Raw genomic sequence first — 27647 nt, 5'->3', positions numbered from 1 at the left:
AAGTGACTGAAAGGGGCCACAAGACGGGCTTCTGGGGTGCAGGTCACATTGCTTTTTGGGTGCTGGTGAAATCTTGTGTGTTTGTTCACTTGTGAAAATTCATCCTGCTGTTCGCTTGAGATTTGTGCATTTAACGTGCACAATCTCCAGGGAGCTTCGTGGTTCTGTGAAGCACGAAGGGCAAGCATCCTCATCTGCGGTTTCAAACAAGAAACTGAGGCTAGGACCGATACTTTAATTTGGCCAAAGTAGTAGGAGATGCGTGTGAGGAAGTGTCTCAGCCCCATCTTTCGTTCGGGGAGCAACCGCCACTCCCAGAGAGCGCAGCGCGAACAGTACCTGGCTCCAGGTAAAGCTCAGCAAATGGTTCTGAATCCTCCTTGCAAATGCCACCCTTCCCCCAGCGCACACAGCCTCTGGACACGGCCGGGGGTTCGCACCGCCGCGCACGCCACAGACCAGCCTCACGCGTGGCTACCCTCCAGGGAGACCCGCTCGCCGGCGCCCCGCGGCCACCGCGGGAGAATGGCGCCCAGCCCCGGGCCAATGAGAGTAGCGGAATTTCTTTCATTCAGCGCGGGGCCTGGCTCCTGCCCGGAAAGGGGCGGGGCGCCGCGCCGGGGGTGGGGCCGCCGAGAGCGTGGGGAGAGGGCGGTGCCGGCCCCGCGGCCTGGCCAATCGGCGCCGCGCCCGGGGGGGGAGGGGGGCCCAAGCCTTTTTTCCCCTCCGCGCGGGACCAATCCCGACTTTACAAGCTTGAACTTTTGCCACCCTCGGACGAGCTAGCGCGCCCGAGGAGGTACCCCGCCGCGCCGGCTCCAGGGGCAGGAGCGGCCTTAACCCTTCCCGCGCCGGGCGTCAGGCTGCTGCCGCCGCGCCCCGGATCCCGCCCCAACGTACCTTAATTTTCGTGTGGAAACCTCGCTAGGGAAAGCGTGATCCCTCACCTACAGCCCTCTCCGAGGTGCGGAGAGTAAACTGGAGAAGGGAGAGGAAGCACCCAGCCTGGAGGCGGCCCGGCCGGCCGGCGGCCCGCCTCGCTCCGAGGGAGGGCCGTGGCGACCGAGAGGAGCCAGCGAGTAGACACTCCCCGCCTCTACACCACCCTCTCCATCTCCCCACTCCGGGCGAGCCTGGAGCCACCGTGCGCAAAGCGCCCTAAGTTCCCTGTTTCGCCCGGCAGAGCGACCCCCGATTTTGTGCAAGGAGCGTAGAGCACCTCGTGCAGTCACGGAAGATCCGCTACCCCAACATATCCGCCGCCCCCTGCTCCTCAGAGGCTCAACCCGGGAAGGCACACACGCACACCCATTTTTATTAGCCTGCCCTGGGATGGGGGTTTGGAACAACTGTAAAGTGCAAAGTGTGTTTATAAGTTTGTGCACAAGCCAGGGAGAGGCAAAGCGCCCCGTTTGCGTCCGAGTCTCAGTGGGTCCGCCGAGCCTCGCGCGCCTGCCCGTGGCTCATGTAACCCTGTGTGTGTGTGTGTCCGCGCGCGCGTGTGTGCTCGCTCGCATCCGTGCCCCGGGCACAACGCGAGGCAGAAAGCGGGCCGCGGGAGCTGTCAGGCCCTGGGCGGGGGTGCCGGGGCGGTGTGGGGCGGGGGCCCGAGCTCGGCCCGCCCCGGGAGCCGGCCCCTTGGAGCCTCCGGCCCTGCAATGGGACGTGTTCTCCTTTAAGAGTTAAGAAACTTGAAACCTTGTTTGCGCAACAATCAGCGCCGCGGAGCCGCCAAAGTGTCTAGACTGGCATATGATGGGAGTCAGCCAATGACTCCGCGGCGCTCCTCCGGGGGCCCTCAGTGTGCGTTTGAGGAGAACAAAAAAGAGAGAGCGAGCGGAGCAGGGGAGCGATCGAGGGAGCCGAGCCGAGAGAAAGAGCCGCCGGGCGCTGCCTCGCCAGACCTCGCTGGGACCCCGGGGCCACCGGGAGGCACTTTTGTGGAGGGGGGAGGGGGGGCGACCTCGGCAGCGTCGGCGCACGAAGCGTCCGAGGGCAGCGTGGGGCGGGCTGCGACCTCTGCCTCGGTGGACTGCATTTTTAATTAAGGATTCCCAGCAGCTCTTTGGGATTTTTACAGCTTCCACTCATGTGTTGACACCCGCGTCCAGGAGAAACTCGCTCCAAGTGCATCTAGCGCCTGGGACCTGAGACGGCGTTGGCCTTTCGTGCATGCAAATCCAGGAATTTAGGTTTTGTTTGGGATTTCCTTTTCTTTCTTTCCTTTTTTTTTTTTTTTTTCTTTTTGCAGGGAGTAAGAAGGGAGCTGGGGTTATCAACAAGCCTGCCTTTCGGATCCTGCAGGAAAAGCCCATGTAGTTAAGCGCTTTGGTTTAAAAAAAGGCAGGGTAAAGGGAGGGCTTTCCAAACACATTTGGGGGTTCGCGCGAGCGCTTTGTGCTCATGGACCAGTCGCGCAACTTTTGAAGGCTCGCCGGCCCATGTGGGGTCTTTCTGGCGGTGCGCCGCCTGCAGCCCCCTCAAAGCGCGGGGGCTGGAGTTGTTGAGCAGCCCCGACGCTGCGGTCCATGTAGCCGCTGGCCGCGCGCGGACTGCGGCTCGGCGTGCGCGTGTTCCCGGCCGTCCCGCCTCGGCGAGCTCCCTCATGTTGTCGCCCTGCGGCGCCCCTTCGACGACAGGCTGTGCACGGTCTGCACGGCGCTCCGCGGCGGAGCTTCATGTGGGGCTGCGACCCGCGCAGCCGGCGCCTCGCTGAGGGAACGGACCCCTGGTAACCGGAGACCGCCTCCCCCCCACCCCTGGCGCCAAAGGATATCGTATGTTCAGGTCCAAACGCTCGGGGCTGGTGCGGCGACTTTGGCGAAGTCGTGTGGTCCCCGACCGGGAGGAAGGCGGCAGCGGCGGCGGTGGTGGCGGCGACGAGGATGGGAGCTTGGGCAGCCGAGCTGAGCCGGCCCCGCGGGCAAGAGAGGGCGGAGGCTGCAGCCGCTCCGAAGTCCGCCCGGTAGCCCCACGGCGGCCCCGGGACGCAGTGGGACAGCGAGGCGCCCAGGGCGCGGGGAGGCGCCGGCGCGCAGGGGGCCCCCCGAGGCCCATGTCGGAGCCGGGGGCCGGCGCTGGGGGCTCCCTGCTGGACGTGGCGGAGCCGGGAGGCCCGGGCTGGCTGCCTGAGAGTGACTGCGAGACGGTGACCTGCTGTCTGTTTTCGGAGCGGGACGCCGCCGGCGCGCCCCGGGACGCCAGCGACCCCCTGGCCGGGGCGGCCCTGGAGCCGGCGGGCGGCGGGCGGAGTCGCGAAGCGCGCTCGCGGCTGCTGCTGTTGGAGCAGGAACTCAAAACAGTCACGTACTCGCTGCTGAAGCGGCTCAAGGAGCGCTCGCTGGACACGCTGCTGGAGGCGGTGGAGTCCCGCGGCGGCGTGCCGGGCGGCTGCGTGCTGGTGCCGCGAGCCGACCTCCGCCTGGGCGGCCAGCCCGCGCCGCCGCAGCTGCTGCTCGGCCGCCTCTTCCGCTGGCCCGACCTGCAGCATGCAGTGGAGCTGAAGCCACTGTGCGGCTGCCACAGCTTCGCCGCCGCTGCCGACGGCCCCACCGTGTGCTGCAACCCCTACCACTTCAGCCGGCTCTGCGGGCCAGGTGAGCGCGCTGCGCCGGCCGGCGGGGCCCCGGCTCCCGGTGCCCGTCCCCTTCCGTGCCCTTCTCTCTGTGACACTGCGGGTCGGCGCAGCTGCGGGTGCTCCCCCGGGTGCCCTTGGAGCCACCAGGAGAGGCGCCTTAGCCCAGCCGAGGGGAGTGGGTGTCCCAGCACACACCTCAAGTGGCAACTTTATCTCAAGGCTCCGGTAAACTTAAAAGGGTACACGTCGTAGTTTTCTCTGTGCAGTTTCAGGGACATGATGTAGGCTCCAACTTCATAGGCAGTGAAAGGGGAGGGCAGGCCAAGGAGAGACCAAAGAAGTAGGTACTATTTCCTCCTACCTCAATTCCGAAATCTACCCCAGTCTGTGCCCAGGCTTCTAGCATTTGTATGCACGTGCCCTTACCCATACTGTGCTTTTCTATGTCCAAGCAGCTGTAAGTTGTGAAATTGGGTGTACACAAATCATAGCTAGAATCAAAAGTCTTCGTCAAATGCCCAATTTGTACCTTTGTATACTTTCAACAAAGCTTTGCAGGGTAATCCCTCTCTGGAGTAAAGAGCACCGTCTTTATTCCCCACATATTATCATTCCCCACATCCCTTGGATGTCAAGTGCCAGGGTCTTCCATAGTCCTTCTCAACTTTTGTGTTCAGATTTTGTATAGAGTTTAGGGTCTTGGTGGCATCCGTGAGTAGGTGAAGAAGCCAGATACTCGATTACCTCTGAGAACTGCCCGCCTTCTTTGTTCTCCTCTTGGGATTTCCTGCACACACCCCACCCTCAGCCTTGCTTACCCGGCCAGGCCCTGGTGCTCAGGTGCAGACAGGCGGAGGCTCCAGCAGGTCAGGAGGCTCCAGCAGGCCAGGAGCATGCACTTGCCTTGCTCTGACCTCTTCCTTGCGGGCAACACACATTTCAGCCTGTAGCTAGCCTCTGAGGGATGTATGGGAATCCATTAGGTGACACTGGGGTTTTGCAGGGGTGGGACTGGCAGGGAGTCACAGGCTTTGAGCCTGGGAGGGCTCTGAATCCCTCCATTCTGGCTTCCCTGGGGAGAGTCAGCACCCAGGCTGGGAGCGCAGAGAGGGTCAGATCTTATGTCTCCTGACTCTGTGTGGAAGAGGAAGATGGGCCTAGGATGGTGCATTTGTCCTAGGTGTCTTGTTTGTGTGTGGAGTAGTGTCTGGAGAGGCAAGGAAGTTTTCCCTCAGTGATGATTCCTGCATAGAGGGCATTGATGGGGGTGGGTGGGGAGGGGCATTGTTGATCAGGCACCCTACTCCCCTCATGGTAACTCCAGTCCTAATTTAGGATCTATGAGCAGTCTCTGATCTGTGGCCCATGCCAGGCTTTCTATGCACTCTTTTCCCCTTGCTGACAGCTTTCCCTGGAAGTGACTTTCTCCCCTCTGCGAACTCTGTCTCCTCCCTGCCTCTGGGGAAGGAGACCCCTATTTATGGTTGTCTTGTTCCTGGTCTTTTTTTTTTTTTTTTAAGTGGGCCCATTCCACTCTTGTAGAAGCCCCTGGCAGGTATATTCTCTCTCGCCACTTCAGTGTGCTAGCAAATGTTTGTTGAGCAACTATTCTGGGCCAGGCACTGTGCTGGGTGCTGTGTCTAGCAGAGTGGAAATATGAGTAGGATCTGTGCCCTCAAGAAACATAATCCCACGAGGGATTTATGGGGGAGAAATGGGGGAAGAAGGGAAGTGTGCAGGGCCAGGTCACTGGGTCTGAACTACCAGAAGGCTATGGGGTGTATGTAATAGGATGGCCTGAAGGAGCTCCACAGCTCCAACCTGGAGCAGGACCTTGGAGGATGGGTCACAGGAGAGGGAGCCAGCCAGCTCAGAGTTAAGGTGCTAGGCATGCTCAGGTGGGTGGGCAGGGAGGGGAGGAGTGAAAAAGTTGGAGACAATGGACAGGACCGCTCCTGCTACTACTCCTGGGACTAGGAGTTGGCTTGGGTGTTGGTTTGCATTTAGTGGTTTTGGAGAGGTACAGGTCAAGAGATAGCTGGCGGGCTGCAGTGGAACGGTTCTTGACCATGGACCTAGTCCTAGGCTCTGCCCAGCTCGTAACCTGCCTCTTGACTTTGGATGAGTTACCTCTCCTCTCAGCCACCGTGCTGGTCAGTGGGGGTGGCTCTAGGAACATTCTCTCCATCTAAATCTGGACTAAGCCTTGGGACTTGATTCCCCTCCTTCTCCCAGAAGGAGGCGCTGTTGCCAGGGCTGCAGCACCCCAAGTCTCCTCCCCTGTTCCTTTGCTAGCTGCTAGCAGGTGGGGCCCCCATTCAGCCACCCTGGGGACCGCTGGGAGGACCGATGGTCAGGAAGAGTTTCCAGTATGTGCCAGGTTGATCCTTTTGCCCCTGGCCTGAGAGCTGGGGGAGCCCTGGGCTGCCCACCCCGCCTCCACCGCCTGGCCGCCAGCCTAGCTCCCATAACTGGGCGGGCGCATAGCTGGGGCTCAGCCGTGCGCGTCCTGATAAGGAGCCTGCGCCTTCCAGGGCTCTGGGGAGAGAGCCCGGGCACCGGGCAGACAGACGCGCTCGCACACACAGCGCAGGCACACAGCTAGCAACCAAAGTACACTGGAACACCAGCACTGAGGGACTCCCCCCTGGCAGCCGTCACCTCCGGCCCTTCACCGACCACCGCAGGGAGCCCCAGTGACCGGAGACCCCTTCCTGGGCAGTGTGGACCCCTGCTGTTCGGAGCCCAACGTGATTTGTGGCTTGGGGCTAGTTTCCCCTTTGGGCTTCTTTTCCCGTATCTAAAGTAAGGGATTGGAGGGAATCCCTGCGGGCTGACATGCAGATTCCAGGCCACACAGGCCTCCGTCCCCTCCCCCACTCTGCCCCAGGCTTGTCTCGGAAACAGGGGTCCTCAGGAGGGGACCCACCTCTGCTGGGCATGAGCTGGGGGCCTCCTGGCCTCCCAGCCCGTGGGAGTCAGGCCCAGCTCTGCCTCCCCCTTGGGTTGTCTTTCTGTCCCAGGAAAAGCCAGTTCGCTGAGCTCGGTGGGTGCCTATGTGGACGGAAATGTGGAGAAATACTTTAATCACAGCTCTAACCTGTGTTTATAGAGCTCCTTTCTCCTGAAAGTATCCATTAACTTCGGAATAAATCTCCTGCTCTTTGCTTCCCCACTTTTTTTTTTTCTGTAATTATATTCAGTAAATTACTATTATCCAAATTGCGCCCGGGGAAGAGAGACAGAGCGAGAGAGAGAACTTCTAAACGACTGAAGGAGGCCGCCTAGGAAAACACAGGGTTCCCAGGCCAGGACTATAGGAATTAGAATGGGCTAGAAAGTTTTCCTTTTATTTGGCCTGGCATTATCCCTTTGAAATGAGATCAATTTCAAGTTGGGCTTCCAAGCCCCCGCCCTGCCCGGCTCAGCGGCCCCTAGCCCTGCTTGTCTGCTCCTCCTAGCTCCTCCTGGAGGTGAGGAAGGGGTGATAATGTGCAGTTTGCCTCTTGCTGGCGCCAGCCGGCCGCGCTGTTTATCTGGCTGCCAGGGGAATCTGGGCAATTAGGCTCAGCCAGCCTTAAAGTGCCAGGAGCTCCTTTTCTGCATCTCCCATCATGGGGCTTAGGGTTGAGTCTTCAGCTTCTGGGGGCAGGAAGGATGGGCACTCAGGAGGCTCCCTCCCCACCCACAGCCCCTCTTTGGGAGGGGGGGAAACTTGGCAACCCAGGAGGCATGTGAATCTTTTCCTAAGCAAGATGCTGAGCTGCAAAGATGGGGGTGGAAGGTAATGTCCCAAACTGAAACTTTTCCAGGCACTGGGAGAGGCTGTGAACTCTTTTGGCTTTAGAATTTAGGTCTAGATCCCAAAAGGCTAAGTACCCCCTGGGGGCTAACCAGAGGCATGCCTGGGCTGAGCTGAACCTTCTGGTGCACTGGCCCCTGGCTGACTGCTCTTGCTTCTGCAGGAAGTTGGAGGAGGTTCCTGAAGTTGATGCCTCAGGCTGGATGTCCAAGGGGGTTGGAGTTCCTGATGTCTTTCTGTCTCCCTCTCTTTTCTTTTTCTCCCTACCAGGTCCACTTCTTTCAGAGGGGCCTGCAGTGCTCTAAAAGTTCTCCTGTTAAAGTTTAGAGCATATTGGTTATTATTTTAAAATCAACACAACTTTTAAAAGTACTAAGACAACTTCTAAGAGGGGAGTGGACAGAGGGCCTGGTGGCAGCTCACAGGTTCTTTTCTGATCTTTGGTCTCACCCACCAAGTGTCCCACCTGAGTGCCCACCTTGCCCACCTGAGGTCATGCCCTGAGGCTCCATCAGTGCAGATCCATAGGGTGCAGCCACGTGGAAGTGGTGGCTGATTGTTACCCGGTAGTGTTCATAGCACATTATTCATAATAGCTAAAGAGAGGAAGCAACCCAAATGTCCACTAGCTGATGAATGGATAAATGAAATATGGTGCATCCAAAATATGGAATATTATTCACCCATGAAAAAGAACGAAGTCCAGTACCGAAACATGTTACAACATGGATGAACCTCGACGACTTTGTGCCACATGAAAGAAGAAGCCAGCCACAAAAGGCCATATGTTGTATGAAATGAAATGTCCAGAATGGGCAAACCCATAGAGACAAAAAGTAGGTTAGTGGTTGCCCAGGGTTTTGGGGTTGGGGTCTAGGAAGTGACTGCCAGTGGGGATGGTGTTTCTTTTTGCGATGAAAAAAATGTCCTGTGTTTAGATTGTGGTTGATGGTTGCACAACATTGTAAATATACTAAAAAAAAAACACTGAATGGTATATTTTAAAAAAGGATGAATCTTAGGGTATGTGAATTATATCTCAATTTTTGGAAAGGGTTACCTGATACTGGTCTCCAGCTGGCCTTCCCCATAATACCTGTAGCTACTTTCATATGTGGCCTTGGGCAGGTCCTTCAGCAAATGGGACCTTAGTTTTCATATCAGTGAAAAGAAGGAATTGAGTTGGGTGAACCCCAAGGCCTCTTCTGTCTCTGACACTCTAAATCCTTGTGTTGTAGGGTGGAGTCTAAAGCCTTCATACTTTTTTAGTTGCCTACAATGGAATCTACTGATTAGCTTTGGGTCCATGCAGTTGTTAAACAGTTGGCTGGGCGCTGTGGCTCATGCCTATAATCCCAGCACTTTGGGAGGCCGAGGCGGGCGGATCACCTGAGGTCGGGAGTTCAAGACCAGCCTGACCAACATGGAGAAACCCCATCTCTACTAAAAATACAAAATTAACTGGGCATGGTGGTGCATGCCTGTAATCCCAGCTACTAGGGAGGCTGAGACAGGAGAATCGCTTGAACCTGCGAGGTGGATGTTGCGGTGAGCCGAGATCACGCCATTGCACTCCAGCCTGGGTAACAAGAGCGAAACTCTGTCTCAAATAAATAAACAGTTGTGTGCATACCATTTTGCCAGAGCTAATGGGAGCGTGGTGAGGTCCCTCCTGAATACTTTGCAGTGCTCCACTACCTGGCATGTCTTCTGGTTCAGGTTCATAGATTTTCTTTCTATCTCACAACATTGGAACTCCCAACTCAGCTATGGCCGTGGGTAGTGGGTGTCACAACTCAAGGCTCAGGTAGCTCTTCCAGGTGGGACTTCATTAGCCTTTCCTGCCTTCCACCTTTTGATTCCCAGGTAAGCAGCCTCTGGAAGAGATGCTGGCATTGGTTACAGAGGCTTGACTCCAGCCACTACTGCCCATAGTTGTCAAGATTCACCTTTGGGAACAAATCTGGGGGGCGGATGTCCAGAGCTCTATGCCATGTGTGGCCTAGGCCTCAGCCAGTCAGATTTTTGCAAAAGTAACCCTAAGAAATTGCAGGCTTTCTGATAAGCTCATGGGGGTAGTGGAAAGGGCATGGAGGTCAGGGGCCTGGCATTGGTTCTGGCTCCATACCTAGCTCCTGAGGGAGTCACTTCCACTCACCAGGCCACAGTCTCCTCCTCTGTACAGTGGAAGCACTGGCCTCAATTCTCTTTTCATGTGGAACTCCAGCCCTTCCTCTGCCCTGCCTCTTGTCCTGAGAGGCCGGTCCTCCTCAAGGCTGGCCTCTAGGCCTGAGAGCCCCCTAGATCCTCTTTCTGCACATCTTTGTCCACAGGTGCATTCAACTTCACCATTATCCTCATCCCAGTTGTCTGTGTCCATATTTAGTGAGATTGTTCTGTGCAGGTGATGTCCCAGACCCAGCGGGGATGAAGAGATGTAAGAAAGGGCATCTCTTGATTCCATCTCATTGGGTGGCAGAGCAGAGTTAGGCCTGGACTGGAATCCCAGCTCCACCATGACTGGCTCAGGAGACATGCGCAAGTCAGTTTTCTCATCTGTAAAATGGGGATGATAATGTCATCTCATTTGAGAAAGGATTAAATAAAAATAGGTGCCTGATGAGCATAATTAACTACTCTGTACCTGAGGTCTAAAATAATAAAATTGAAAGTGATTGGCATGGAGTGAGACACAAGGTAGGCACCGAGCAAATGTTCACGTCTCTCTCAGTGGCTACTCTGTGATTCACTTTTCCTTCTCTCTAATTTCTGTCCACAGAAAGTCTCTGTTTCTAAACCTCAGAGCTTTGACTTTGTTGGAAGTAACTTTGAGCTGGAAAAGCCAGGGTGGGGAAGAGGTGAGGCCTCATTGGGTGTATGGAGCAAAACAAATCCTCCTATAACTAATTGTGCCTTATTACAATTGTGAAAAACACTTATTACCCCTTGTGTCATTACTGATACCCGCCTAATAATAGTTATTACCACTTTATTACCACTGAGAGTTTGTTTTAGTTTGCGATTTGATTGTGTTTAGTTTCATTTACTGAAAATGAAGGGTCATTTCATTCATGCAAATTGTTACTTAGTTTAGCAAATTGTTACTTCCCATAAAGCAAGAAGCTAAGGAATTCTTCTGAAGGCAAAGTATATGTTTTTAAGGAGGAGTATTTTAGGCAAATGAAAGGAAACCCAAAGAAAAATATCATAGACAATAAGGAATAATAGCATCTGAGCTGTAGAGAACTTGCGTTCTGCCCCTGTCCTTTACAAAAGGGGAGACTGAGGCCAAGAGTGGAAGTGACTGGCTTTAAGACCTCCTATTGAGATAGCTGGGTTTGACTTTTTGGGTCCTAACCCTTTCTGCTGTCCTCCCCTGCACCTAGGAATGCTAGCTCTAATGCAGCTTGTTTGGACACGAGTTTCTGTGTCTGGGCCTTTGCACTTACACTCAGCTCTGACTAGGCTTGCCAAATTTAGCAAGTAAAATGCAGGATGCCCAGTTAAATTAGAGTATCAGATAAACAACACACCATATTTTAGTATAAGTACACCGCCAATATCGAAAGGGGCACACTTATACTACAAAATGATGCTATGTTTATCCAAAACTCAAATGTAACTGAGCATCTGGTATTTTATCCAGCAGCCCTGGCTCTGACTTTCCCTGCACTCACGTTTCTCTTGTTAAAGTCGTAACAGTTACTGTTTATGGAGGTGTTTTTCGATAATGCCAAGAGCTGCACTAAGCATTTTACATACATTATCCCAGCAAACCTGGGAGGTCTAGATGATTATTATCCTCATTTTAGAGCTGAAGAAACAGGCTCAGAGAGGTGAAGTAAGTTGCTTGAGGTCACACAGCCAAATATGGCAGAGCTGGGATTGAGCCCGTATCTGTCTGTGTCCCAAGCCTGTGGCTTTAACTGTTGAGGGGATTTGGGCAGCAGAGGAGGTGGGACAAAGGGAGGGCTTTCTGGAGGCTGAGTTTATTATTTGAGGAAACCAGAAATTAAAAGCATGTAGAACCTGAGGTGTGAGCTCCCCCACCCTGGCAGTGACATGCTGTCTCCTGTCTTCCAGAATCTCCGCCACCTCCCTACTCTCGGCTGTCTCCTCGCGACGAGTACAAGCCACTGGGTAAGTGCACCCTCCTTCCTACCCTTGCAGAGGTGTGTCCCTAACTGGGTCCCCTTCAGCCCAGTGTCTGTCCAGCCTCAGGGCTGGAGGGCTGGAGGGCTGGAGGGGAGGGGTGAAAGCCAGACCGGTTGCTGTGAAATGGGGTGAAGTTGTGCAAACACTCCCACAGTTGGGCCAAAGCAGACCCAGCTTCTGCAGCAGGCTATTTACATCTCGAAATTCCACGGCTCATCATTAACCTCTCTGTGACCTTTTAAACATGGGCTTTTCGAAGATGAATGGGTTTTGACTTACGCATCTCGCTGGAGGTGGGTTGGTATTTCTGTGTTTCTTTCCTCTCTCTTGGGCCCCCTAGCCTTGGGTTATTCTCCTTTAGAGTGTATTAATTAGTAATATGACAAATAGGTTGGGCATGAAGTCTTTGTTGAGAGGAGCTGTGTATTTTCCCCCTTTTTAAGCCAAGATGTTCACTTGAGCGGAAACAACAATTGGAGTATTAAAAAGGAATGTATATTGGTATACAAAGCCCCTGGCATGGACTGTCCCCTAGGTGAGCTTAGTGGAGTTGGTAATTTTAGACAACTCCCATTCAGAGGCAGAACATGTTTTCTGTAAAACCTTGAGCCTAGATGATCAGCCCATACTCTGGGGTAGATGTAAGTGGTTTCAAAAGTAGAGATTGTTGGCTCACGCCTGTAATCCCAGCACTTTGGGAGGCCAAGGGGGGCAGATCACTTGAGGTTAGGAGGTTGAGATCAGCCTAGCCAACATGGTGAAACCCCATCTCTACTAAAAATACAAAAATTAGCTGGGTGTGGTGGTGCACATGCTCCCGAGTAGCTGTAATCCCAGCCACTCGGGACGCTGAGGCAGGAAAATTGCTTGAACCTGGGAGGTTGCAGGGAGCTGAGGTCACGCCACTGCACTCTAGCCTGGGCGACAGAGTGAGTGAAACTCTGTCTCAAAAAAAAAAAAAAAAAAAAAAGGGTAGAGATTGTGGCTGGGAACAATGGCTCATGCCTGTAATCCCAGCATTTTAGGAGGCTAAGGTGGGAGGATCGCTTGAAGCCAGAAGTTCTGGACCAGCCTGGGCAACATAGCAAGACCCCATCTCTATAAAAAATACGAAAATTAGCTGGGTGTGGTGGCTCAGGCCTGCAATCCTGGCTACTTAGGAGGCTGAGGTGGGAGGATCAGTTAAGTCCAGGAGTTAGAGGCTGCAGTGAGGTATGACTGTGCCACTGCACTCCAGTCTGGGCAACAGAACAAGACCCCATCTGTAAAATAAAATAAAAGTGGAGAGTGCTTGGCTCTCTGTTTCCTCTAGTGGGGTTTCAGAGCATGGGTTCTGAGGCAGAGAAGTGATGGAATCTGTAGGATCTTGACTGTGGGGCAAGTTAGTTTGGCCCTGACAGTGCCAGGAAAGCAACTTTGTGACCCAAGCAGTTCCCGTGGGACTCAAGCTTTAGAAATCAGATGGCGTGGCAACGATGCTGAAACATTCCACCAAGTGACCGCAAAAAGTGGGTTTTGTTTGGTTTTTTTGTAAAGGCCTCCTCCCAGTAGCGTGTGTTAGCATCATCTGGGAGGTCACTTCTTTTTTTCTTTGTTTGAGATGGAGTCTCACTCTGTCACCCAGGCTGGAGTGAAATAGCGTGAACTCGGCCCACTGCGACCTCCGCCTCCTGGGTTCAAACAATTCTTCTGCCTCAGCCTCCCGAGTAGCTGGGACTGTTACAGGTGCATGCCACCACGCTCGGCTAATTTTTGCAGAGACCGAGTTTTACCATATTGGCCAGGCTGGTCTCAATCTCCTGACCTCATGATCTGCCCGCCTTGGCCTCCCAAAGTGCTGGGAATACAGGTGTGAGCCACTGCACCTGGCTGGGGAGGTCACTTCTTAGTGTCCTAGACACTCAGGCATATCCACCCCAGTTTTCCTTCCAGACCCCTCACCTGCCGTGAAGTCAGAAGTGCCCACCAGGTCCCTTCAGAAGTGTGACCTTCTCAGGCTAGGCGGGCAGAGGCTGTCCCACGAGGGTGTGGGAGTCCGCGACCAAACCATGGTGGCCACCCTATTGTTGTTCCAGAAGTAGAATTGTCCCATAAATGGGGGAGCCTTAGTTTCTGGGGAACTGGAGAGAGCTTCTGGTGGGAGCTTGTCACTTAAGAAATGAAGAATCAAACTGAGTGAGGGGGAGGAGCTGCCCAGCTAATGAGCTGCAGGGGTGAGGCACAAACTCAGAGCAGCCCCCACTCAGGTGGGTGGCTCGCTGTCCTTCCCTCGGAGGCCTGTCTCAGCATTTCCTAAGTCAGCATAATTGCACTAGTTGCTTGCAAGATCCTTAGTTCCATTAGAGAAAAAAACCTTCAAAAGTTCTTCGTGAAAGTTCTTAGCACCTCAGCTTGAATGTCAAGGATCATCGCCCTGAGGGGTTTGTCAGTTAGCGTGTGATAAAGCAGCAAAAATCAGGGCACTGCCCAGCCCTGCAGAGTGACCATGTGGAAATCAAACAGTTGTCCCCATGATTTTACAAATGAGATGACTGAGGCCCAGAAAGAGGAAGTGACACTTACCGGTGGTCAAATAGCTCAGCCCACCACCTGTTTTTATATGGCTTGCAAACTAAGAATGGCTTTTATTTTTGAAGTGGTTAAAAAAAAAATCCAAAGAAGCATAATATTTCTTGACACCTGAAAACTACGTGAAATTCAGATGTTGGTGTCCAGAAGTGGAGTTTTACTGGAACACAGCCAGGCTTGTCCATTTCCATTTTGTCCATGGCTGAGGCAGAGTTGAGTAGCTGCAGCAGAGACTGTATAGTTCACAAAGCTGAAAATATTAACCTCTGGTCCTTTATAGAAAAAGCTGGTGAGCCCTGATGTTGCTTGACTCATAGTGGAGGCGGGACCTGAACCTGGAGCTCCAACTTGCAGATGGAGTTCTTCCTCCTTGAGGCTTGAGCAGTGATGGAGGTTGGGAACGTTCTTTTGCACAGCAGCCGTTGAGACACTGTCCAGGGCCTCACTAGAAACACTAGATGTGAGGGTTTGGCAAGGGCGTGATAGGGACTTACTAGCTGTGAAAGGTGGAAACCGTCTGTCGTTCCCACTCTTCTGGAAACCTCACAATGCTGTCTGTGTTGGCTCTAAGGCAGTTCACTAAGAAATAGGACTCGGCTTGTGTTGTTGCTGCTTCAGATGAGAAGTGGCAGTAGAGCTCTGAGCACTAAGCACTTTGGGAACATTCGGTATTAAAAGCAAAACTCTTTTAAGAAGTTCCCAGTTGAGCGCTGAGCGTTATTTTTTGTTTTCGTTTTTTTTTTTTTTTTTTTTAAGATTTTTCCGTGTGTCCTTATTTTTCTCCTAACATATTTTTCCAGCAGATAACTTTTTCATTCCCTGATAAATAGTCCCGGGTTATTTTTTGGTATTATTTTCTCTTCCTTGCATTGTTGCTTTTTCATAAACAAAAAGCCAGTTCACTTCTAAGCCTCTGTGATCACATGAGACCAAAAAACAAAATAAAACCCAGAACACCCAGTCAGCATCTGGCAAGTGGGAAACTAGAGAGGAAAAAAAAAAAAACAACAAAAAAACAGGCCAAATTGGTTAATGTTTTATCTTCCCGCTCCCCAAGCCATGTGGTAAAAGGAAAAAAATTCCTGCAGGATCAAATGGAATTCTAGCTAGTGAGGGCCTGGGCAAACGGTTTTATCCCAGGAATCCTTTGCTTGGAGTACCTGTGCTGGACCGGGTAGGGCCAGGTGGGGCCACACAAGCCAGTCCTGGATTGTGCTGGGTGAGAAGGTAAGTGTGCTGCAGGCGTTCCAACTCCTGGACAGGCCTGTCCCTTAACGGGGGCAACACCCATTGCTGGTAGCAGAGGCACAGGCCCAGGAAAAATTTTCCAAGTCTGCCTGTCCCAAAAGGCATCAGCTTGCCAGTGTTCAAGCAGCTCAGTATAGCAGCTCAGTGTTCTATAGAAAATGTGCAAAAGAATTTCTCTTTCTCATCTAACTGTTCTGCAGACAGAGGAAAACCAATAATGCACTTAAAACTACTTCAAAATAAAAAAAGCACGCCTTAAGAAAAACAGTCCAGGCATTAAAAGTTGCTGTGTGAGCAGGTTTGGATGTTAGGGAGTGGGGGAGGGGAGAGAAAAAACAAAGTTAATCTGGGAGCAAATGCTTGAGCCCTTAATTAGAGGGGTGTAAGCGGGACAGAGTGAGGACGGCTGGGGACTTGTTAAAACAGTTTCCCCAGCTCCAGCGGGAGGGAGGAAGGAAGGAAGGAAGAAAGGAAGGAAGGAAGCAAGAAGGAACAACTTCAAGAATTTTAATGGTTGTAATTAAGTACGGCAACTGTGGATTGTTTAGGGGCTTAATTTAACCTTACCCAGGGAGGCTCCAAGTTGCTACTTGCTCGGTCCCCTGAACTTGGGTTATTTCTGTGGTCAGGGCAGTACGTTTTCAGGTACCAGCTTCACAGTCAGCACTTTCCAGAAGAGTTCTTGGGCTGGGCTGCTCTGGTCTGGGGTGATCCTGAGAAGGGGTTACAGGGTGACATCAGAACGTTGGGAGGGACATGCTGCCCTTTGCAAGCACACACATCCACACACGTGCATATGTACACAGATGCATGAGAAAGAAGAAAAAAGAGAGCGCTGCCCCACGGCCGACTAAGTTCTCCTTTTCTTTCCTCCCACAGATCTGTCCGATTCCACATTGTCTTACACTGAAACGGAGGCTACCAACTCCCTCATCACTGCTGCGGGTGAATTCTCAGGTCGGCATTTTTTCTTGTGCATTGCTGTTGTGTTGAAATTTATCGAAGGGGACAGCTGCGGAGGGGGCTTGGTGGAAGACTTTTTGACTTCCCCTCTCCTTTTTGGTTCCCTTTTCCTCCAATCCTTGGATAGGAAGATTGCCAGTGTTTCAGTCACTGGTGTTCTTGGGGTTAAGAACAGTCTGTAAGAATGAAACCTGAAGATAACTTTGAAAGCACCTGTCTACCATGTTTTAACCAGTTGTCTCTCTCTTGTCTCACTTGGAAATAATAAAAACTCAGCACAGCTCTCCATCTCTCGTTTAGAAAGAGATCCTCTTCCCCCAGCTGTGAGAGGCAGCAAAGTGGATGTGGTACACATTTGTCTTCCTCCTGTCCTCACACTAGGGGAGGGACCAATGTGAAGGGTCAGAAGATTGGAGAAACTGGAGCCGGTTGAATGAGCTTGCAGGGAGGATCTGGCAAGTGAGGAGTTTGGCAAAGGCCAGTGGTTTCTGTGTCTCTCCCTGAGCAGCGGATGCTGGGACAGGAAGCCGAGGGGACCCTGGTTTGGAGTCCTCTGTCCCCTGCAGTTAGAAGCTGGTCATAGGGACCCCCACATCCAGAGGAATACCTGAATCAAACTTTCCTTGAGAAATGAGAGGTTGGTGTTGGACTGGGGACATTGAGGGCCAGAGGCAAGGTCTGTGGGGCCATTTGGGAGCATGGCTGGTGGCATAGTGGCCTGGTGGCGTGCTGGCTGGGGCTATATACCTAGTGGGCATGGCTGGATGGCTGTGTGTCTCTATCTGAGCCATTCTTCCCTCACCCCACATCCATGCCGTGGTAGCAGTCGCCAAAATAATAGCCATTTATTGAGTGTATGCTATGGCTGGCACTCCACTCGGCTGCCTTTATGTGCATTCTCTTGGAACAGCCACGGGCTGTTTGTCTCCAGCGTCTGTGCTCTTCGTCACTGTTTTGTCCCCCACTTTTCTGCAAGGGCCAAATGTACCTTCGATACATGTATTTCCCCTAAAGTCCTGTCATTCTTGATGCGGTCTTTCTGAAACTCTAAGGATAATGCAGCACTGGTTGCTCACAGCTGCCTGGCCATTTCCCTAGCCCACAGCCTTCGCCCATCTATTCCCTTCTCACCAAGGCATGGGAGCTCACGAGAGTATGGCTGTTGCAGAGATGGGGAGGCTGGAAGCGGAAGCAGGAATGTGACTTGCCACACAGGGTCCCACAATGGGCAGCCTGGTCCTGGGCTCCAGTGGTCCTGGAGTCCGGGTCTTCTGGGTCCTATTCCTGAGTGCCTTCTGGTCTCTGGTGGCTCCCCTCATTAGGATACTTCCTTCTCTAATAATTTCTTTCCCTCAAAGTCCCAACCAGATGAACACAAGTTAAAATTTCAATCCTTTCTTTTTCTTTTGCACCTACATGAGTGAAAGCCACATATAATTTTGAAGCAGGGGGCTTAAAAGTATTTCTGAATTTACGATTTTGTGTCACTGCCAGCCCTCAGATGGATTCCACTGGCGTTGGTTGTCTGGACAGATGGGTAATTTTTTGGCATCCTCTTTCTCCCTATTGTTAATGGTAGAAAGTCCGTGGTGTGTGTGTGTGTGTGTGTGTATGTCTGTCTGTGCATGTGCATACCTTACAGTTTCAAGTTGTTTGCAGATGTAGCCTCATTTGATCCCAGCCATTCCAGAGGAGGCCTGGTGTGGCTCAGGCTGGAAGGACCAGACCCCTAAGCACTTGCAGGAAGCCCCTCCCTAAATCCAGAGGCTGGGAGGTCTCAGGAGACCCCAAGGCCATTAGTTTGGTTGCCTTTGGGCCTCACTGGGCCTGTGTCTGAGATTTCCGCCCAGATACCCCAAAGTAGTCTTTGGTACTGGGTGGTGAGAAGGTCTCTGCTAGTCGTGACTGTGCAAAAGGACTGTGTTGGAAAATGTGTCCAATGCCTTAGAATTCTAAGGGGTGGAAGGATTTGGGGAGGAAATTGGGGATTTCCTATGCCAAGGACATTGAGTGAGGTCTTGAAGGACTTTGGTCTGAGTTCTGGGTGGCCTCAGTAGGTGAATGGACACCTTTGTGTCATCCTGGTCCCTTCCAGGGATGCCATGCGAGGAATGTTTCCCCCTGAGGGCCCACTGTTAGCTTTTCCAGCTTGCTCTGTGCTGTGGGGATCTGAGGTCCTGTGGGTTAAGCTGCCCACCTGCCTGCTTGGAGCCTGGAGACGTGGGGCTGTGCTGGCTGTCACACTGGAGGACATATTCAGGGAGGGAAATGGCCTAGGGGTGACAGGTCTTGGTGGGTGGTGAAGGCACGAGTCATTCTGCAAGATGGAATGCAAGGTTGTGTGGGAGGGCAGGGCCGGAGGTGAAGTCAGAACTAGGTGAGGGGCAGAGGCGGGCACAATGTGGTGGGCCAGGCCAGGGCATTTGATGTGTCTAAGGACAAATAATGATGATGGTGCTGATGATGACAGCAGTTGACATTTATTGACACTCACTACGTGTCAGGCACTTTACTAAGCGCCAGCGTTCTCCACTTCATTGACTCCTTACCACAACCCAGTGAGACAGGTGTGATTCTTCCCATTTCATAGAGGAGAAAACTGAGGCTCATTGCCGGGCCAACTGCCCATAATGTAAGTGGCAGGCTTGGAATGTGAGCCTGGGCAGTGTGACTGCCCAGCTCCCACCCTGAGGGCCCTGCCCAGTGTTCTACAACAAGCATCCCTCTTCCATTCCCCAAGCCAGACCCTGGCGGGAGCAAAGTAAAATGATCAAAAGGAGCCTGGTGGGCACCTGTCCTGATTTAAGTACCGGGGAAGGGGATGAGGGACTAGCAAGGGTGCAGGGCAGCTCCATACCCTCCCAGGCCACTGCTAGACAAACCTCGGGGACCACCCAGAGATCACACCACTTGCTGGCCTGGCCTTCCATCTCCTAGAGTTCTGGGGGTCTGCTGATCCCAAGAGCCTTGTCACCCTCAGTGTCCTGGGATGCATGTCATCCCCAAACAGGGTGTCTGCAGCTCCAGGATGGAGACTGCCCTAGTTTATCTCGCACAATGACAGTCCCAGCGTCGGGCCTGGGACTCTGTTTTATCCAGCTCCATCGTCTCTGCTTTACTTCCCTGTCCTGTTGTTGAGGTCACTTGGAGGAAGGATGGGCCTCTTGAGGCTTAGTCCCAGGCCCAGGCAGGCAAGGAAGCATGCGTGGGCAGGGCGAGGGGCTGCAGGAAAGGAGACGCACTTGCGTCAGCTCTGCTGAGTAGTCGATGGAAAACCTTCATTTGATTTCTACGTCAGCTCCCAATTTGGATACGTGATCCCCACTAAACAGTGTAGAGGGGGCAAGTGGCTTCACCAAGGTGACTAGGGATGGGGGTGGTGGACGGAGGCTAGAATGCAGAGCTTTAAGCAAACCTAGAGACCTTACACCTGGAGTCTTTGATGGGATTGGGAAGAATGGAAAGCCTAGAACTTTTGGGGTACCATCAGAACTCTGGCACTCTGGTTTCCTCACCTAATTCAGGGCCTGGGGTACTGTCACCTGACTGTCCAAGGCCCCTGTCAGACTGTCCTCTTCTCTGCAGTATTTCCATTCCTCTTCCATTTGCTTGATTTCAGTTTAGTTTGGGGAGGAAAGAAAGAGAAAGCTAGGTAAGTAAATTCATACTAAGGTGTGAGTGGCTGGTAGGCAAACTTTTTTTTTTTTTCAACTTTAAAGTAGAACATGCCATAATTCTCAGAATTGCAGGATGAAGAAATGGCAGTTCCGAGAAAGGCTGATGGCAGAGGGCAGGGTTCTCTCAGCATCTCTGACTGCAGCCTAGAAAAACAATGAACATGTCAGAAGGAGCTTTAAGCCCTGGGTGAGGGAAGGAGCCCTGGCCAGGCTGGGCTGGGTGAGCTCTGAGTCACTTAGCGGGAGCCTGAAGTGGCAGGGCTGCTTAAGCACCCGGGCCTGCCTGACTCCATTCTGTGGGGCTGGAGGCGGTGCACAGGGCAAGCTTCTTTAGGACCAGTGGCTCCCCTCTGCTATCTTATTCTAGTGCCTGTAAGATAACTGTTCAAGTGCTTTATTAAGCACCCTGTCCCTCCGTTTTCTCACTTGTAAAACGAGGATGATGATAACAACATATCCTTAATGGTGAGAGTTAAATGAGATACTTTACCCCTGCCAGGGTCTGGCGCAGGGAAGGGGATGGAGATGCTTGTTATGGAACACTGAGCAAGGGCCCTCAGGGTGGGAGCTGGGCAGTCACTGTCCAGCTGTATGCAGGACATGGTCTAAGCTGTCCATCACTGGGATCGGGCAGTCCTTGCTGGAACCTTGGCCCTCTATGTCTGCTATCTCAGTCCTCACAGCATGTGGGTTTCTTTAGAGCTCTATTAGTGAGAGCAGACCTTCCATTTAGAAAGGAGGATGCCAGGGGAAGGACGGGAGCCACAGTAGGCTACCTGGAGAGTTGGGGGCTGAGCTGGATGTGGGTGTCTTTCCTCCACCAACCAGACTGTAAGCTCCTTGAGGGCGCAGATCATTGTATAGATTGTTGCATTGTGTAAGTTGGCAGAGTTTGGGAACAGAGGCTCAGGGAGGTTGGGAGACTGGCTCAGAGCCACACAGCAAGCAGAGCAGTGTGGATCCACCTAGGGTTGCAACCCAAGGTGGGTCCACACTGCTTACCCACCTGCCACTTGGTAGCAACTGTGCCTGCCATTTGCCCATTTCTGGGGTCACTTGGGGTTGGTGCTGTCTGATGTTACCATCAATGCCTAATGAAACTGGGAGAGGAGTATGTGTGTGCAGTGTCATTTCCTGCTGCTTTCTCCATTACAGGAAGCAAGTGTGTTCTCATCCAACACCCTCATCTAACAGACTCTAAGAGTTCCGTGTTCCGGGGTGTGCGGTTCAGTCCATTCCGTGGGTCCTGAGCCCCTATAGCTGTGGTGGGCTGAAGAGCATGGGCTCTGCACCAGTGGGCCCTGTGATCAAGCCCTGAGTCGGCCATCTATAAGGTGTGTGACCTTGGGAGAGCCACTCAGCTGCTTTGTCCCTCAGTTTTCTCACTTGTAAAATGGGGATGATAATAACAACATATCCCTAGTGGTGAGGGTTAAATGAGATGATGCCTGTGAGTCTGCCAAGGCCTGGCACACTGCATGTGGTGGGTGTGGCTGTCGCAGTATTCCAGGCACTGTGCATAGGGCTAGGGGCACAGAGATAAAAGTTACGTTATTTCTTCCCTCAAGGTATTCACAGATAAGTGAAGACACAAACAATAACAGGAGGCAGTCCAGAGGAAGAAAGGATTAGTGATCAACTGTTGGTGTGGTAGGGAGGTAGCTCCGGAAGGCTTCCTGGAAGAGGCAATATCTAAAGGCGATATTTAAAGAATGAATGGAAGTCAGAAAGACAGGATTTGGAGCATTCCAGGTATAGCAGATGCAAAGACCTGGAGGTGTGAAAAGAGCTTGATGTTGAGAAACTAAAGGAGTTGCAAGCGACTGGGAAGCAACGCTCCAGTTGGTGGGAGACGAGATGGGCAGAGGCCAGGACCTGGGAAATATTTTTTTTTTAAACTTTTTCCAAACCTGCAGAGTGGACATAGAAGTGCCAGCTCCGTGAATTTTCCCAGACTGATCACACCTGACCGATAGGCAGGGCCTGCAGAATGTGGCTATCACATGACGATGCTCAGGCCTGTCACGTGAGAGTGCTCATTGCCTGTGGGTCTGGGGTGCTGTATGCAGAGTGGTTTCAAAGGGAAAGCAGGAGGGCAGGGGATACGTTTTAGCTGAAAAGAACATTTCATTAAGTTTTGGAGAGCAGGAAGGGCATTTCATCTGGCTGAGTGGTGCCCTGAAACAATCAGACTTGAACCTAGCCTGGTCCCCTTGGGTTTAAGAGGTGGCCCTCAGGCGTGACCCATGCCCACTCTGCCTATCCCCAGGGGTCAGGCTCTAGCCTAGAAGCAGTAGACAGGTTGCCAGACTGATACCAATTCTGGCCAGCACCACCCTGCCATGTCCAACTCAGTAATGGGTAGGGGAGAAGGAGCATTCAACTCCAGTTCCACATGGATGGTATTTACTACTCACATCAAGCCCTTGCCATGTGTCTTTTTAGCTTTGACCAACCAAAGGGAAAAACAATGCCTTCCCTTCCTGAGTATCTCACAGAAGGACCCATTCTTCCTGGGCTAGGGGAGAGGTGTAAGGGGCGGTCGGCAGGAGTGATGGGGTTGACTAGAGCAGTCCTGGGGGAACAGGCAGCTGAAGGAGGGCCCAGACAACCCGTGCCTGCCAAGAAGCAATGCGGGACAATGGGCAGTGTGCCAGAGTGGTTTCTAGGCTCAGCTGTGCCCTTTTCCTGCCATGTGACCTCAGGCAAATTCCTTGCCTCTCTAGTCTCAGTTTACTCAGCTGTATATTGGGTCCACTGGGTCACTTATCTCAAGGGCTTCTTGATGCTGATGTGTTCCAGGCTTGTAAGTACCAGCTCCCAGGCCTCGGGGTGGGGAGTAGTCAAAGGGCTAGGGCTTCTGTCCTGGGGCATCTTAGCTTCTCTTGTCATTGTCCAAAAGCAAAACTGTGGCATGGAACAAAGTCATGAGGAGGGAGGGGATCAGTGTCTTGGACCTCCACCCCTCCATCCCAAGGCACTAAAGCTTTGGGGCTGCAGTGGGGGTGTACTTGCAAAGTCCAGAGAGGGCAACTGACTCAGCAGAGGTAACAGAGCTTTTAGACTCCCCAAGGCCTCAGACAGAGGACTTCAGGGCTATTGTGTTTCCTGAGTGTGGGCTTTTGAATGACAAGTCAATGTATTGAACATTTATTATTCAGAACTTACTGCAGCCAGGTGTGATGGCTTGTGCCTGTAATCCCAGGCTGAGGCAGGAGGATTGCTTGAGCCTGGGAGTTTGAGACCAGCTGGGGGCAACATAGCAAGACCCCTACCTCTTAAAAAAATTTAAAAATTAGCTGGCCATGGTGGCACACACCTGTAGTCCCAGCCACTGAGGTAAGAGGATCACTTGAGCTCAGGAGTTAGAGGCTGTAGTGAGCTGTGATTGCACCACTGCACTCTGATCCAACCTGAGCGACAGAACAAGACCTTGTCTCTAAAAAAATAAGAAAAATAAAATTAAAAACAAGAATTTATTATAAAAAGAGGGGAAAAGAATCTACTACATGCCAGTGGCAGATGACACAAAATGGAGAAAGGCTGGACCTTCCCCTCTAGGAGCTGTTGGTCTAGAGGAGAGGCAGACAGCAAACAGACAGTGGTGACTGATCATGCTGAGTGCTGCTCTAGAGATGTGCTCAAAGCAGGGGACTCTGTTGGGGTGGGGATGGGAGTGTTCAGGGGGCATTCACCTTCACAGAGAAGGTGATTCTGAGTTGGGTTTTGTAGGATGACTAAGAGTTCACCAAGAGGACAACAGGCTGTAGATAACCTTTCAAGTTGGAGGATCAGCTTGTGCAAAAGCAAGGAGGCATGCAGTTAATACCATATGCTCTAAGAGTTTGTGGCTAGAAAGTAAATAAGCGAGAGATGGAGGAAGGGGGAAAGATGAATCCAGAGAGGTTATTCTGAACACTAGAGGAATGAGCTGAAACAGAGGGATCATGGTCATGGATACCAGGGAACCCTGGGATATACTTGGTCCTGAAGGACCACATCTGGCTTCTAATACTGGGCCTAGCTCACGGCCAGGGAGTCATTGTGGAATGAATGAATGAATGAATGAATGAATGAATTTTTGCCTGGGATAAAGAGATCCAGAGAAAGCTCTTAAAGACAGAATGATCATCACACGTATTTAATAATCACAGCTAACACACAGCTCTGTGCCAGGTATTCTCTAAGTGCCATAAATATATTTATTCATGGACTACTCCCAACAACTCTCTGAAGTAGCCACTTTTATTAGCCAAATTAAAGGAAAAAGTAACAGGCTCAGGGAGGTTAAGTAACTTGCCCAAGGTTACCCAGCAAGAAAGCAATAGAGCTGGGATTGGAACCCAGGCAGTCTGGCACTTGTTGGGTTCCTCCGTGTCTGATGAGGTGCCCTTGCTGGCCCTGGAAGATTCAGGACACAAACATGGTTCTTGAGCTTCTGTGTCCCTGGGTACCTGAGACTCAGCATGAACAATGATCACCGAGCCCCCCAGCAGCTCTGCTCATTGGGTGGTTGCTGAGTGGATAAATGAATGACCAGTGAGATGGCAGGTGGGTGGGCCTGTGAGGGGAGGCTGCTGGCGAGGCGGGGTGTCGGGTGCCTGTCCAGGGCTGGCTGCAGATGGCCCCTACCCGTCACTATACATTGGCAGCCTGCATCATCAGGGAAACCAGCAGGTTGTCTGAGGAGACCTGAAATTCCAGAAAATTTACTTGGTTGCGTCCAGCCTAATCACAACCATCTGCCTGCCGGGCTCCAGGGTCCCCCTCCTCCTATCCCCACTGGCATGCTTTCCCCGGGTGTCTGTAACAATCAGGCGTCTGTAACAATCGGGAACTGCGCTCGAAAGTTTCCTTGTCAGGGTAGAGTGGCTGTTGCCAAGAGCTACTTCTTTGATGCAGAAAATATATCCTGAAGGCACTTTGTCAGATGTTTTTATATTAAACATTTTTCCTCCATGGCCCTTGGCTGCCAAGGGAAGCAGAGATGCATTGCTTTCCCAGTTGTCCTTTGTGGAAGGAATTCCTGATATTCATGGCCTGTTTCCCCATGCCCCCCAGTCAGGGCCTGGCACCCCCTGCCAGCGAGGGTAAGACCTTGGGGCTGGCATCTTTGCAAAGCAGGGGCTGCTCTGGCCCCAGGGAGGGACCCTACCCTCACCATTTGGTAGCAGTTTCTAGATTTGGAAAAACAGAGGTCTCATGTCTGGAGCGGACATCAAAGCTACCATCCCAGACTGCAAGGTGAATCATTGCCAAGACTTTAATTGATCTTTAAAAGGAGAGGTAGGAGTTCACAGATAGGGGTCTAGAAGTCATTTTGATCTCTTTGAGTTGTCCAGGATAGTGCCAGTGCTGGACAGAGCAGGGAGAAGCTGGGCTGGGAGGCCTTCCATGCCAGGTGGGGAAGAAGGAGGGGAGGCCAGCTCTGTCACATGGGCTGAAATTGGGAGGGGCAGGGCACCATTTGGCTCCTCAGCAGCCATGGGAGGCAGCTAAGGTGAGGGGCTTTGCTGGGCAGATGTGGTCAGTGGGGAGCATTGGGAGAGGGGCTGGGGTGAGTACAGCTGTCTGACTCCAGCCTCCTTGGAGAAATGAGGTGAAATGGGGCACCCAGCAGGCACTGCTGCAGACAGGTGGCCATGCCAGCCCCTCAGGGCCTGTGTCCTCCAGGTGTCCCAGGGCTGGTTCTCCCCCACCTGCCACCCCTTCACTCACCTTCCCCAGTCCTCCTGCCCACTGCCTTATGTATGACATTCAGGGGAAATGTCCCTGGCCCTGCCACCCAGTGGCTGTGTGGTCTGTAAACCACACGTCCACTCTGGACCTCAGGTTCGGCCCCTGAGGAGGCTGCTGGGCCCGAGGGATGTGCAAGGTCACTCCCAGGCCTCTTCCCTGCACCGCCGCCCCCCACCCCAGGATCACTGGGGAGGAGACAGTGTTTCCAAAGTGAGGACTCCAGGCTGCTCCCCAAGGGCAGATGTTGGGAATGAGGCTTGAGGGGCTTAGCTCTGAGGGCAGAGCCTGGTGTGTTGTAGACGTTGGGGTTATGTTTGTAATTCACAGAGGGGTCCACTGCCCCTTCCCCCCTCCAAGGGTTCAAAATAAAGCAGGACAGATTGCACAGAGAGGCCAAGGCGTCTCCATACCACCAGACTCTTTCAGCTGGGATTGTCTGTCTCAGGCCCAAGGAGACTCTGACTGGGGTTGAGCGGCTAGGTGATGAAATCTCTGGGGCCTCCTGTGCTGTTTGACTGAGAGGGGAGCCAAGGACGGTGGAGAGAGGACCCAGGCTCTTCAGTAGGCAGACCCTGTCTCCTGCTACGTGGCTGCCCAGCTGTCCTAGCTGCATTCTCCCTCACAGGGCGAAGGCCAGAGAGAGCCCAGGGGTTTCCCCTGAGTCTAAAGGTAGCACCACCCCTACCTGGGGGCCAGGAGGCCCAGCTCCTAGTGCTGACTCTGTTCCCTGTTTCTTGGTGGCCTCAAACTACTTCCACTTGGACTTGTTCATGTGTAAATGGATCATTTGGTCCAAATCATTGGTTCTCCACCCTCTTTGCACATTAATCCTCTGAAGAGTTTTTGAAAAGCTCAGACCCCGTTCCAAAAATGGCTGAGGCTGGACTGGGCATTGGAATTTTTTTTTTTTTTAATTCCCCAGGTGACTCTAATGCACAGCCTGGGCTAAGAACCCAAATCTAGATGGACCTGGAAGGATCGCAGAGCCCCCAGACCGTCTCCCCTTCAAAGCAGGAGTCCTTTCTGTATCAGAGCCCCTGGCCACTACCTGATTACTTCTGGGCATGAGCATACATGGGATAAACAGCCTGTTCTTTTGTGAGCTGTGCTGGCTCTAGTCTCTATAGCTGTGATTTATGTTCTGGGGGTTAGCTGTGCAAGGGGGTTACATCTGACCATCCCTCTGAGAGGAGTCATTGGGGGCTTACATATTCCATTCTCGCCACAACCCGGTGAGGCAGGTGTTGTAACTTCCAGTTTTTAGATGAGCAAACTGAGTCTGGCGGTGGTTAAAGTAACATTTGCTGACCAACTCCTCCAAACGGATGTTGTCATCCTATGCAGGTAGATTGTGATTGTTCAGGAAAGCCGGAGCTAGCCCCACCTGAGCTCTGATACGCCCTTGCGCTGATGCCTCCCTTGGGTCTGAACAATTTTACTAAAAACTAAAGAGCCATACAGCTCTCCCAAGGCCTGCTTGCAGACCTTGCAGTGGGGTGTGTAGTGAGGGGTAGGGATGGCCAGCAGAGGCTGAAAGCCCAGGCTTTGGGGCCAGGCAGACCTGCCATCAACAACACTTTGCTTCCCTTTGTGGCCTGCATTTCCTCTCCTGAGAGGTGGGCTCAGCAACAGCTTGTAGGAGGTCATGGAGATCACAGTGACCCTATGTAGCACGGGGTGCCTGGCACATATGTACTTTTCAGCGAATGGTAATTTAATGAATTGGTAATCAAGTGTTAGCTTGAGGGATGGGATTGTGAGAAGGAGAAAATACCCAAGAGACTGGGCATTCTCAGCAAACTTAGAATCTAATAGAAAAGACTGGGGGGAAAGCGCTTCCTAGGGAGGCAAGACGAATGTTGTTTCTTTTTTCTTTTTCTTTCTTTCTTTTTTTTTTTTTTTTTTTGAGGCAGAGTTT

At 52.5% G+C, this 27647-nt stretch overlaps 1 protein-coding gene across 1 annotated transcript in view; it reads left to right on the top strand.

Moving 5' to 3' along the window:
• Positions 1–1552: 1552 nt before the first annotated feature.
• SMAD6 (SMAD family member 6) overlaps positions 1553–27647 on the top strand; it is an 80736-nt gene continuing 54641 nt past the window's right edge. The window contains exons 1-3 of the mRNA XM_033189661.1: positions 1553–3596; positions 11463–11519; positions 16230–16307. Coding sequence (XP_033045552.1) covers positions 2780–3596; positions 11463–11519; positions 16230–16307 — 952 coding nt within the window. The 5' untranslated portion in view covers positions 1553–2779. The remainder of the gene's footprint in view (positions 3597–11462; positions 11520–16229; positions 16308–27647) is intronic.

This window comes from Trachypithecus francoisi, unplaced genomic scaffold (assembly GCF_009764315.1).
Source record: "Trachypithecus francoisi isolate TF-2019V2 unplaced genomic scaffold, Tfra_2.0 Lachesis_group3, whole genome shotgun sequence".
Lineage (NCBI taxonomy): Eukaryota > Metazoa > Chordata > Mammalia > Primates > Cercopithecidae > Trachypithecus > Trachypithecus francoisi.
Note: the sequence above shows the minus strand (reverse complement) of the source record. Positions and strands in the feature narration are given on the sequence as shown.